This window comes from Phyllostomus discolor, chromosome 6 (genome assembly GCF_004126475.2).
Source record: "Phyllostomus discolor isolate MPI-MPIP mPhyDis1 chromosome 6, mPhyDis1.pri.v3, whole genome shotgun sequence".
In the NCBI taxonomy this organism is placed as follows: Eukaryota; Metazoa; Chordata; class Mammalia; order Chiroptera; family Phyllostomidae; genus Phyllostomus; species Phyllostomus discolor.
In genome coordinates, this window is record NC_040908.2 from 67791397 (window position 1) to 67805087 (window position 13691).

At 37.7% G+C, this 13691-nt stretch overlaps 1 protein-coding gene across 7 annotated transcripts in view; it reads left to right on the forward strand.

The window, feature by feature from the left end:
- Nucleotides 1-13061, forward strand: part of TSGA10 (testis specific 10) — a 158069-nt gene extending 145008 nt beyond the window's left edge. For 6 of the 7 annotated variants that reach the window (XM_036028303.1, XM_028517268.2, XM_036028301.1 and 3 more), the window contains one exon: nt 12328-13061. In XM_036028303.1, the coding sequence (XP_035884196.1) occupies nt 12328-12352 (25 nt within the window). In that variant the 3' untranslated portion in view covers nt 12353-13061. The remainder of the gene's footprint in view (nt 1-12327) is intronic. The other variant, XM_028517269.2, reaches the window with a different exon arrangement.
- Nucleotides 13062-13691: the final 630 nt, after the last annotated feature.

A 13691-nucleotide genomic window follows, 5' to 3' on the forward strand; every position in this document is an offset into this window, starting at 1 on the left:
TAGGCTCACTTGTTGATAGTTGTGAGTTTGTTGTCATTTTACCATTCATATTTTTTATCTTCTTTTTCTTAAATAAGTCCCTTTAACATTTCATATAATAACGGCTTGGTGATAATGAACTCCTTTAACTTGACCTTATTTGGGAAGCACTTTATCTGTCCTTCCATTCTAAATGATAGCCTTGCTGGGCAGAGTAATCTTGGATGTAGGTCCTTGCCTTATGACTTCGATTACTTCTTTCCAGCCCTTCTTGCCTGCAAGGTATCTTTTGAGAAATCAGCTGACAGTCTTATGGGAACTCCTTTGTAGGTAACTGTCTCCTTTTCTGTTGCTGCTTTTAAGATTCTCTCCTTATCTTTGATCTTGGATAATGTAATGATGAGCCTTGATGTGTGCTTCCTTGGGTCCAGTTTCTTTGGGACTCTCTGGGCTTCCTGGACTTCCTGGAAATCTATGTCCTTTGCCAGATTGGGGAAGTTCTCCTTTATTATTTGTTCAAACAAATTTTCAATTTTGTGCTCTTCCTCTTCTTCTGACACCCCTATGATTCAGATGTTGGAACATTTAAAGTTGTCCCAGAGGTTCCTAAGCCTCCTCATTTTTTTGAATTCCTGTTTCTTCATTCTGTTCCAGTTGACTGTCTGTTTCTTCCTTCTGGTCCAAACCATAGATTTGAGTCCTGATTTCCTTCCCTTCACTGTTGGTTTCCTGTATATTTTTCTTTCTTTCACTTTGCATAGCTTTTACTTTTTCCTCTACTTTGTGACCATACTCAACCATTTCTGTGAGCATCTAGATTACCAGTGTTTTGAACTTTGCATCTGATAGGTTGGCTATCCTTCATTTCTTAGTTCTTTTTCTAGAGTTTTCATCTGTTCTTTCATTTGGGCCATGTTTTTTTTTTTTTTTTTAAGTCTTGGTGTGCATGTTATGTTGTAAGGAGTCGACCCTTAGGTATTCACCAGGGTGGGGCAACCCATGTGGCTGTGTTGTGATGCTGTATGTGGAGGAGGGCTGGGAGAGGGAATAATGCCATATGCTTGTCTCTTGGCTGGTACTCAGTTACTTCCCTGGCTACCCACAAGCAAATTGTGCCCTTCTAGTGCTGATTCCTAGGTCAGTGGGTTTGTGTATGTTCTAGGATGTTCTAGGTATGCTCAAACTCTCCTTTGAAGCTGGTGGTTTCTCCCACTGCCACAACCCCCCCCCCCAGGTTTTTATAGTCAGATGTTTCAAAGCTTTATTTCCCCACACTGGAACCCTGGGTTGCACTGCCTGTCTCACTCCTCAGTTGTTCCTCCAGGTTTATCTGCACACAAATATGGGACCACCCAGTATAACAGCTACTGCCTTTTCTGCTCTGTCCTCTAGCCACCTCCTTGCCATGCATTCTCTCCATCCTGGCTGCCTGTCTCTGCCCCTCCTACCAGTCTGAGTGAATGTTTCTTCTTTAACTCCTTGGTTGTCAGACTTCCAGTTCTGGAAATCAGAAATACAGTTCAATTTTCTTGCAGTTCTGGTTATTTTTTATATTTAAATTTGTTATTGTCCTTTGGTTGTGCGAGGAGGCAAAGTGTATCTATCTATGCCTTCATCTTGGCCAGAAGTCTGTGTATTGATTTCATTTTAAATTTCTAGTATTATTGCATTGTGATTAGAGAACATTGTTTGTAATATTTCCATTTTATGCAAACTGCTTATGTGTTCTTCATAGTTTACTACATGATCAATTTCTATGCACTTAAGAAGATACAGTCTTTCTTCTCAGGGTAGAGAACATATATATAAAAATACTAACTTTTCATTTTTATTTAGCTCTTGTATATTGTTGCTTGATTTTTGTCCATTTGATCTGTTTTACTAAGGACATTCTTTAAATATATTTTATGATTATGCTATTACAGTTGTCTAATTATTTTCTCCCCTTAATTCCCCTCCTCTATGCACCTCCTCCCCCCAGCAATTCCCCCAACTCCCTTAGTTCATGTCCATGGGTAATACATATAAGTTCTTTGGCTTCTCCATTTCCTATATTATTCTTAACCTCCCCCTGTCTATTTTGTACCTACCATTTATGCTACTTATTCTCTGTACCTTTTCCCCCTGTCTCCCCATCCCCTTCCTCACTGATAACCCTTCATGTGATCTCTATTTCTGTGATTCTATTCCTGTCTGGTTGTTTGCTTTTTTTCTTTTTTTTTTTTAGGTTCAGTTGTTAATAGCTGTGAGTTTGTTGTCATTTTACCATTCATATTTTTTATCTTCTTTTTCTTAAATAGTCCCTTTAACATTTCATATAATAAGTGCTGAGTGATGAGGAACTCCATTAACTTGACCTTATCTGGGAAGCACTTAATCTGCCCTTGTATTATAAATGATAGCCTTGCAGGGCAGAGTAATCTTGGATGTAGGTCCTTGCCTTATGACTTCGATTACTTCTTTCCAGCCCTTCTTGCCTGCAAGGTATCTTTTGAGAAATCAGCTGACAGTCTTATGGGAACTCCTTTGTAAGTAACTGTCTCCTTTTCTCTTGCTGCTTTTAAGATCCTCTCCTTATCTTTCATCTTGGCTAATGTAATTATGATGTGCCTTGGTGTGTTCCTCCTTGGGTCCACCTTCTTTGGGATTCTCTGAGCTACCTGGACTTCCTAAAAGTCTATTTCATTTGCCAGATTGGGGAAGTTCTCCTTCATTATTCGTTCAAATAAGTTTTTGATTTCGTGCTCTTCCTCTTCTCCTTCTGGCACCCCTATGATTCAGATGTTGGAATATTTAAAGATGTCCTGGAGGTTCCCAAGCCTCTCCTCATTTTTTTGAATTATTGTTTCTTCATTCTGTTCTGGTTGAATGTTTCTTTCTTCCTTCTGGTCCAAACCATTGATTTGAGTCCTGGTTTCCTTCCCATCACTGTTGGCTCCTTGTAGACTTGTCCTTATTTCACATAATGCAAACTTCATTGCTGCCTGGGTCTTTTTTATGCTGTTGAAGTACCCAGTGAGTTCTTGGAGCATCGTGATAACCAGTGTTTTGAATTGTGCATCTGATAGGTTTGCTATGTCTTCATCGCTTAGTTGTGTTTTTTCTGGAGTTTTGATCTGTTTTTTCATTTGGGTCTTTTTTTTTTTGTCTCAGCACACCTGTTTACTGTATAAGGGGTGGAACCTTAGGTGTTCACCAGGGTGGGGCAACCCACATCACTGCATTGTGACCCTGTAGGTGGGGGAGGGGTCCGAGAGGGAATGGTGCAACTTGCTGCACTCTCTTCCAGTTTTCAGTCACTTCCTCTGCTTCCCACAATCAAATTGGGCCCTTCTGGTTCTGATTCCTGGGTGGGTAGGTTTGTGTGGTTCTAGGACCCTGTGGGTCTCTCCAACAAGCTTTTCTGTGAGGCTGGGAGTTTCTCCCATTGACATCTCAACCCCCAGAGGTATTTTCAGTCAGAGGCCTGAGGCTGTATTTCCCCCTGCGCTGGAACCCTGGGTTGTGTGGTCTTTCTCGCTCCCCAGTTGTTCCTCCCAGTCAAATGTGGGACTGCCCAGTTCAAAATTTTCTGCCTTGCTGGGTCCACCAGCCTCCACCTTGCCATGAGTCCTCTCCACCTGGCTGCCCATCTCCACCCCTCCTACCAGTCTGAATGAATGTTTCTTTTTTAACTCCTTGGTTGTTGGACTTTTGTACAGTTCAGTTTTCTGGCAGTTCTAGTTGTTTTTTGTTTTTAAATTTGTTGTTGTCCTTCTTTTGGTTGTGAGAAGAGGCAGAGTGTGTCTACCTATGCCTCCATCCTGACCAGAAGTCTTGTTTTCTGTTCTTAAATTAGTTGGCCTTCTTTTGGTTGTGTGAGAAAGTGAAGCATATTTACTTAGGCTTCTGTCTGGACCAGAAGTCTTCTAGGAATATTTTTAAAATCTATTATTAGTATGTTTTTGTTTCTTCTTGTTTCCTATAAATTTTATTTTATGTAGGTGTTTTGTGGTTTTATCTGTTGCATAGATATTCTGAACTGTCATATCTTTATTGTTGAATGTGCTCCTTTTATGAAGTGTCCCTTTCTAACACATTTAATTTTTTGGAGATGGTAGGGGCTTGGAATCTACTTTATCTGTCATGATTGTTTAAACTCCTCTTTCTTTGTTGTCTTCATTTGTTTGGTAAATCTTTGTCAAACTCTTCATCTTTAGCTTTTTTAATCACTTCATTTTATGTATTCTCTTATATATAGTATGGATTAGAGTTCTGTTTTTTGAGCCATTTGAAATTATTCTCTGAAATAATAGGTAAATTAAACTCCTTCACATTATTGAGATGACTATTAAATTTGGTCTCAACTTTGTCATATCATCTGATGATACTTCTGTGTATTCTGTGACATTTACTGTATTTCTTTCTCAATATGTTTATTCTTCTTTGCTTTTGAACATTTCTTTCGATATTCAGGAATGTGTGTGTTTTATTTATAGCCATTACCTTTCTATTAATACTTCCAGTGGTGCCCTTAATCCTTTTTTCCTTTTATTGAATTTATTGGAATGACATTGGTTAATAAAATTATATAGGTTTCAGGTGTACAATTTTATAATACATCATCTGTACATTGTTTTGTGTGTTCACCACCCCAAGTCAAGTCTCCTTCCATCACCATATCTCCTTCTCATCCCCCCCACACCCTCTTATATATCCTCCAACCCCCTTCCCCTCCTGTAATCACCATACTATTATCTATGTCTATGAGGGTTTTTTTTTTCTGACTTAATCACTTGACTTTTTTCACCCAACCTGGTAACTGCCCTCCCCTCTGACAGCTGTCAGTCTGTCATTGATCTATGAGTCTGTTTCCATTTTGTTAGTTTACTTCATTCATTAGATTCCACATATGAGTGAAATCACATTGTACTTGTCCTTTTCTTACTGGCTTATTTCACTTAGCATAATGCTCTCCAGATCTGTCCATGTTGTCATAAAGGGTAGAAGCATTCCATTGCATAAATTTACTACAGCTTTTTTTCACCCACTCATCCACTGATGGACATTTGGGCTGCTTCAAAATCCAGGATATTGTAAATAAGACTATAATGGACACAGGAGTGCATATATTCTTTTGAATTAGTATTTCGGGTTTCTTTGGATATATTTCCAGAAGTGTAATCATTAGGTCATAAGACAGGTCCATTTTCAATTTTTTGAAGAAACTCCATACCATTTTCCACAGTGGCTGCACCAGTCTGCATTCACACCAGCAGTATATGAGGGTTCCCTTTTCTCCACATCCTCACCAGCACTTGCTGTTTGTTGATTTATTGATGATAGCCATTCTGACAGGTATCAGGTAACATCTAATTGTGGTTTCAATTTGCATTTCTCTGATGTTAGTGACATTGAGCATCTTTTCATATGTCTGTTTTTTCTTTGGAGAAGTGTCTATTCAGATCTTTTGCCCATTTTTAAATTCAGTTGTATTTTTGATGTTGAGTTGTCTGAGTTCCTTACAAATTTGGATATTAATCCCTTATCAGATATATCTTTGCTGTAAATGTTCTCCCATTTAGTGCATCATCTTTTCATTTTGTTAACGACTTTCTCTGCTGTGTAGAACTTTTCAACTTGATTGTCCCATTTTTTTTTTATTGTTTCTGTTGCTGGGAAGAGATATATCAGAAAAAATATTGCTATAAGAAATGTTTGAGGTTTTACTGCATACGTTTTCTTCTAGGACTTTTATGATTTCAAGTCTTTACATTTAAGCCTTTAATCCATCTTGAGTTTATTCTTGTGTGTGGTGTAAGAAGGTGGTCTAGTTTGGGGCAAGGCGGGTTGTACATTTTCTGTCCAATTTTCCCAACACCATTTATTGAATAGACTGTAGTTACTCCATTGTATGTTCTTGCCTTTTTTATCAAATATTAATTGACCATACACGTGCAGCTTTATTTCTGGGCTCTTTATTCTTTTCCATTTGATCTATAAATCTGTTTTTATGCCAGTACCATGCTGTTTGAGTATTATGGCTTTGTAGTATAGTTTGATATCATGTACGGTGATACCTGCAATTTTGTTCTTTCTCAAAATTGCTTTGGTTAATTAGGGTCTTTTGTGGTTCCATGTAAATATTTGGAATATTTGTTCTAATTCTGTGAGATATGCCATTGGTATCTTGATTGGAATTGCACTGAATCTATAGATTGCTTTGGAAAGGATGGGTATTTTAATGATGTTAATTCTTCCTATCCATGAACACGGTGTATGCTTCCATGTATTTGTATTCTCTTCACCTTCTTTCTTCAGTGTCTTATAATTTTCTAAGTATAGGCCTTTTACATCCTTGGTTAAATTTATTTCTAGGTATTTTAAGCTTTTTGATACTATTGTATATGGGATTGGTTTCTTAGTTTCTCTTTCTGATAGCTCATTAGTGGTGTATAAAAATGCAACTTATTTCTTGGTATTTATTTTGTATCCTGTTATTTGACTGAATTCATTTATCAGTGCTTGTAGTTTCTTGGGGGAATCTCTAGGGTTCTCTATAAACAGTATCATGTTATCTGCAAAGAGTGACAGTTTTACTTCTTCCTTTCTAATTTTGGTGCCTTTTGTTTTTCTTCATGTCTAATTGCTGTGGCTAGGACTTCCAGTACCATGTTGAATAAGAGTGGTGAAAGTGAACATCCCTTCTGGTTCCTGATCTTAAGGGAAACACATGTAGTTTTTGTCCATTCATTATGATGTTGGCTGTGGATATGTCACATATAACCTTTATTATGTTGAGGTTTTTCCCTCTATTCCCACTTTGCTGAAAGTTTTTATCATAAATGGGTGCTGGATTTTATCAAGTGCTTTTTGTGCATCTATTCATATGATCATGTGATTTTTATCCTTCATTTTTTAATGTGGTGTATCATGTTTATTGATGTGGACATTGTACCAATCCTTCACCCCCTGAATAATCCTTACTTGATCATGGTATATAATCTTTTTAATGTATTGCTAGATTTGACTTGCTAACATTTTATTGAGCATTTTAACATATCTTAATCATTCTTTGCAATGTCCGCATCTGGTTTAGGATTTAGGATAATGCTGGCCTCATAATATGAGCTTGGCAGTCTTCCCTTTTCTGGAATTTTCTGGAATATTTTGAGAAGGATGGTTGTTAATTCTTTGAATGGTAAAATTCACCTGTGAGGCCATGTTGTCCAGGGCATTTTTTTGGTGGAAGTTTTTTGATGAATGCTTCAATTTCAATAGTTGTAATCCCACTATTCAGATTCTCTGAATCTTCCTGATTCAGTTTTGAAAGATAGTATGTTTTTAGGAATTTATCCATTTCATCCAGATTGTCCAACTTGTTGGTGTATACTTATTCATAATGTTTCCTTACCATCCTTTGTATTTCTTTGGTGTTGGTTGTTATTTCTCTTTCACTTCTGGTTTTATTTATTTGGGTCCTTTCTCTTTTTTCTTGATGAGTCTGGTTAAGGTTTTTCAATCTGGTTTATCATTGGTCTTTGTATTATTTTTTTTCTTTGTTTTTTGGACATTATTTCTACTCTGATCTTTACCCCTTTCTTTTACTCACTTTGGACTTTATTTGTTGTTCTTTTTTCAAGTTCTTTTAAATGTGAAGTTAGATTATTTGAGATTTTTCTTGTTTCTTGATGTAGGTCTGGAACATATGAGGTTCCCTCTCAGGACTGCTTCAATGTGTTTCATTGATTTTGGGTTATTTCGTTTTCATTTTCATTGCTTCAAGATATGTTTTGATTTCTTCCTTGATTTCATTGTTGACCCATTCATTGTTTAGTAACATTTTATTAGCCTCCATGTCTTTGTGTGTTTTTCAGTTTTTTTCTTGCAGTTGATTTTTAGTTGTATAGCATTATGGTTAGAAAAGATGCTTGATATGATTTTAATATTCTTAAATTTATTGAGTTTTTTTGGTGTGTGTCTTCTAACACGTGTTCTATCCTAGAAAATGTTCCATGTGCCCTTAAAAAGAATGTATATTCTGGTGCTTTCAGATGAAATGCTCTGAAAATATGAATTAAATCTATTGGTCCATTGCATCTTTAAGGCTACAATTTCCTTGTTGATTTTCTGTCTGGTAGATCTATCCATTGATGTCAATGGGGTATTAAAATACACTACTCTGACTGTATTATTGCCTCTCTCCTTTGGTGTCCCTCAATTGCTTTATATATTTAGGTGCTCTTATGTTGGGTGCATCAATGTTTGAAAAGGTTATATTCTCTTGTTGGATTGGTCCCTTTATCATTGTGTGTTGTCCTTTGTCTCTTATTAAAAAGTCTCTTTAGTCAGATGTAAGTATTGCTCCCCCCAGCTTTTTTCCCTTTCTATTTACATGAAATATCTTTTTCCAACCCTTTGACTTTTGTCCAAATGTATCTTTTGTTCTGAAGTAGTGCTTTATAGACAGCATATATTTATATGCCTTGTTTTCTTATCCATTCAACTATCATATGTCTTTCAATTGGAACATTTAATCCATTTACATTTAAAGTGATAGCTACAAATTTATTGTCATTTTATTCTTTACAGCTATGTTCTTCTGTTTTGTTGTTCTTCCTCCTCCCCCTTCTTTTTCCCTTCTTCTCCTCTTCCTTCTTCAGACCCTTTAACATTTCTTGTAATACTGGTTTATTTGCAATTAATTCTTTTAGTTTTTTCTTGTCTTGGCAGACTTTATGTCTCTTTGAATTTTAAATGATAGCCTTGCTGTGTAAAGTAATCTTGGGTGGAGGTTCTTGCTTTTCATCACTTTGAATATTTCATGGCAATCTCTTCTAGCTAAAAATTTTATTGTTGAGAAATAAGCTGACAGTCTTCTGTGAACTCCCTTGTGGTAGCTGTCTTTTCCTGCTGCTTTTAAGATTCTTTGTCTTTAACTTTTGCCATTTTAATTACAATGTGTCTTGGTGTGGGCCTCTATGGGTTCATCTTATTTGGGACTTTCTGTGCTCTTGAACCTGTGTGTCTTTTTCCTTCATCAGGTTAGGAAATTTTTCAACCATTATTTCTCTAAAAAGGTTTCAATCCCTTGCCCTCTCTCTTCTGGTAACCCTGTGATGTGGATGTTGTTATGCTTCATGCTGTCCCAAAGGTCTCTTTAAGTATCCTCATTTTTTAAAATTCTTTTTTCTTGTTGCTGCTCTGATTGAGTGTTATCTGCTACCTTTTCATTCAAATCACTGAATGAATCCTCTGCTTCATCCAACTTTTTTTATGGTTTCTATATCGTTTGTTCTTGTTACCTCTTTTTTGAAGTTCTCACTAAATTCTTTAAACATTCTTGTAAGAATTTTTTGAAAAAGCTATATCTAGTTAATTGTGTCTTTTATTTAGCTTTTTTTTGTCAATTTCTCCTGCTTTCTCATTTGGCCCGTGTTTCTTTGTCCCCCCATTTTGGCTGCCTCCTTCTGTTTGTTTCTATGTGTAGGTAGATCTGCTATCATTTGCAGTCTTGGCAGGGTGGCCTTATTTAGTTTAGTAGGTGTCCTGTGGGACTCAGTGGCACATTCTCCTGATCACCTGAGCTGGATGCTCCAGAAATGTCCCTTGTGTGGGTTATGTGAGCCCTCTTATTGTAATTGAGTCTTGAGTTTGCTATTAGCCCATTTGTGAGTGGGTTTCACTACCAGCTAACTGACTGTGCATATTGACCCCAATCACAGTGTATGTGCTGCTGTGCAGGTGCTGACCACACCATGCAGAATTCACCTCAGCAGGGTCTAGCACCTTACAAGATCTCCCTGTGGATATGCCACTTGTGAAGCTTATTGGATCCTGCTCCAATGTTACCTGAAGCTGGCCACTGGTTGTGTCTTCTCTGGGGCCTTTTTGGGAGGGCTCTAGTGTAGACCAATGCCAGATGCTGCCTGTGAATGGTCCTAGGCAACCTGTTTAGAGCTACAAAGTGATCCAAAGTTTGTGGCTGCCTCTGCTGAGCCTTGGGGTGTGTGTGGGAAGAACAAAGCTGTGCACCAAGGCCAGTTTCCACCAGCACTGAGTCTGGGAGCAGGTCAGCAAAAGGCACAAGGTACCTAGAGATCTGCCTCCACCTACCTCAACCTGCTGACTGCCAGTTAGGTTCAGTAACTAAAAGAGCTGCTGCAGTACCCAAGTTGCATGAGGCATTTTCTCCATGAGTCACCAGGTAGGGGTGAGTGGTATTAACCAGACTGATACAGGCTCAGACTCCTCATGCTGGTCCTGGGGATGAGGCCACTCAGTAAAAGTCCCAGGTCATAGCAAGTCTAGTTTTCCCTACCTCCCAGGTGCCCACAGACCTTAGTAATGTAGTGGGGTTTCAGGGAGTCATCAGGGTGAGGCCAGCAGAGTTTATCAGGCCCAAACAGACCAAGATTTAGCTGTGTGAAGGGAGAGCTGTGCAGCAGTTGGACATGCAAGGGGAAAAATGGTCACTGTCCTTCTGCCACACAACTCAGTTTGTCCCAGGTTCTGCCCAGACCTTCTTGGCAGGACAGGGCTGCCAGGAGCCCAGATGGTGGGGTTAGTATATTTCCCATGAGGGGAGGTGTCACTCAGATCCACGGGGTGGAATGGCCTTGCCCTGAAGCCACACAGCTTAGTTATTGACATACCCTGAGTCTGCTGGGAACACTACACCACAGCTCCAGAAGCTGACTTCTTAGCAGGGCAAGAGCTTGACAGGATAGGGCAACAGGGAATCCAGATATGGGGGCTGTTGCATTTCTCCTGCTGATGCCATAAGGAGGGAAGTGCTCCATCCAAGAAAGATGGCATTTGTGGTGTGTGAAAGGGACTCAGCATGGGGGTCCTGGTATCTGTTTCTTCATCTCTCTCCCTAGTCTCTTTTCACAGGATTCTAGTATGCTCTGCCCTCCCTCTGCCAAAGCACAGGGTGAGTGGCTATGAATAAGATTTTGTGTATTAGCCCTATAAGAGGGTACCTGGATCTGTCACAGACTCCTGCTTTTCCCTAGAGGATAGAACCCTGCTGATTTTCACAGCTAGATGTTATGTGGGCTCTTCTTCTTGGCTCTGGTGCCTGGGCTGGGTAGCCTGGGTTTGAGACCCCATACTCCTAAGGGGGAACCTTTGCAGGTGAGATATCCATGCAGAATCTCAGCTGCTGTCTGTTGAAGTGGGCCAGCCCTTTTCATGTCTCCACCTTTCTTAACCATTCTCAGCGTGGCTTCTCCTGTAAATCCTTAGTTATGAGACTTCTGTTCGGCTAGTCTTCCATTGGTTATTCAGGTTGATTGTTCTATATTTTAGTTGTAATTCCAGCTTGGTCCCGGGAGGAGGTGAGTGTAGGTTTCACCTATTCCACTGCTGTCTTGGATCTCCTCACTTAACTTTTCCTGCTAGTTTTAAATGGTATTCTTTGACGGCCACCTATTATCTAGAAATAGTAAATGTACTTAATTTGCTTTCCTCCAGCCACTGGTATGTTTCCTGTCCTTATAGTTTTGCCTTTTCCAGGTTGTCATATAAATGGAATCATATTGTATGTATCCTCTAATGGCTGACTTTCACTCAGCATAATATATTTGAGATTTCCCAGGGTTATTATATGCACCAGATATTGTTGCATGTTCCTTTTAATCACAGAATAGTATTCCATTGTATGGGTGTACCATTTTTGTTTTATTTCACATTTTATTTGGAAAGAATAACAGTCTCGCAGGTAGTTGCAAACATAGTTAGAGTTCCACATATCCGTCCTCCAGTTTACCATTGGCAATATTTTACAAACCACAAGGTTAACATTAGTACAATACAATTAATCTATAGGCCTTATTCATTTTTCTCTATTTTTGCATGCAGTCATTTGTGTATCTGTGCTTTTTTTTTTTTTTTTTTACATACCACACATAATTCACCACCACAGTCAAGACACTGAATTGTTCCATCAGCACCACGGAACTCTCCCTGGTGATAATATTTCTAGTCATAGGCCACCCCACCCCTGGCAAATGCTCATTTGTCTCCATCTCTATAATGCTGTCATTTTGAGAATGTTATATAAATAGAATCATAAACTTTATGAAACTTTCTGAGAATGACTTTTTTCATGTAGCACAATGTCCATGAGATCCATTTAAATTGTATGTAATAATAGTCTATTCCTTTTATTGTTGAATATTATTCCAAGATATGGTTGCATCACAGTTTGTAAAAGCTGAGCAGAAAAAAATACACACTGTGTCTGTTTTCCTTCACAGAAGCTGGGAAAATAAAATCTTAATTATTGCTTAGAATATACTTTTTATACTTGGTAAAATTGGTGAGTTAAAATATTAATCTGCACAATTTTTTTCTCTCTCATAGGAATCTTTGCTATAGAGATTTCTGACACATGAAAGATACTTCACATCCTTGGGAAAGGTCAAAATTACAAACTGATTTTTTTTTTTTGCTATATGATTGCATTTATCTTTTGAATGCTTGACAATGTTAAATGTATTTATTAACTTTGTGCCTCTGAATCTCTGTTCTCATGTGCCATATTGCAGTGATCGGAGATGACTTATAAAAACAAAAATTCATATGGCTCTTCTATCCATACAGTAATAGTGAGTGTAAAATCTGCTTACTTCACTATTGAACACTGTCATGTTAACTATCCGGAGTAAATAAAGAAGCTTATAAAAAGAGGGATAAGTGTTTTTAAAAAAACTGATTTCCTTTCTTTTCTTGGTATCTCAAATAATTGGTTGGTTAAATTTTTCTTTGTGATCTATACTTTCTTGGCTTGAGAAGTTGTGCCAAAATAGGCAAAGTTTACCGATATGGGTCTGGAACCCAATGTTTCATTTTGGAACCAACCTGACATAAAATCCAGGCCACAATCTGAGTTCAAAGCAGTGGATAGTAGCAGTGTGTCAGGAGTTTTAAATTTATAGTATTGTACCCCTAATTAACATACATTTTCTACAATTCTGTTTACTGCTACAATTTTTAGAAAGGTAGGTGATGCTATATCTGTCAAGAATGTAAGATTTTTTTAAAAAAAATCTGTATTTTAATAAGTTTTCTTTAGAACATTAAAGTACTACAATCAATTTAATTGCCATTTTATTTATTTATTTTTTTGCCTGTTGCAGCTTTGTTCTATAGAGTAAGAAGCCCAGTGACATTTCTTTATTTCCCCTAAAATCTAAATCTTTTCTACCTTTTCTGTTCATTGGCTTTGAATTAAAAACCTGAACACTACTCTATTTTACTGATATTAGCTATTTGTATTATTGCCATTTAATTTAAAAAGTTATGTCATTAGTATATGCATATGATGTAAACAATTTCTTATTTTATTGGGTTGGCAAGGAAGCCCATTTAGTTTTTTCTGTAAACTAAAGATACATATTTTGTTTTCACCAGTAACTTCATTGATTTGGATATTTTCAGTATGTCAGCTACCTCCCACTATTGGCTTCTGGTAGGTAGAGGCCAAGGGTGCTGCTAAACATCTTCCAATGCATAAGACAGCAACATAGCAAAGAATTATTTGGCCAAAATGTCAATAGTACCAAGAAACTTCACAAACCACTTTTGACATGTTTGATCAGTCACAGCACCTTCTCCATACACAGCACAAATCTTTTTTTTTTTGCATTTCAGTTGCATTTTTACCTTTCTTGGAACAATAAAGCATAATATGCCAAAATGTGGCATATTTTCTTCCATCTTCAGTG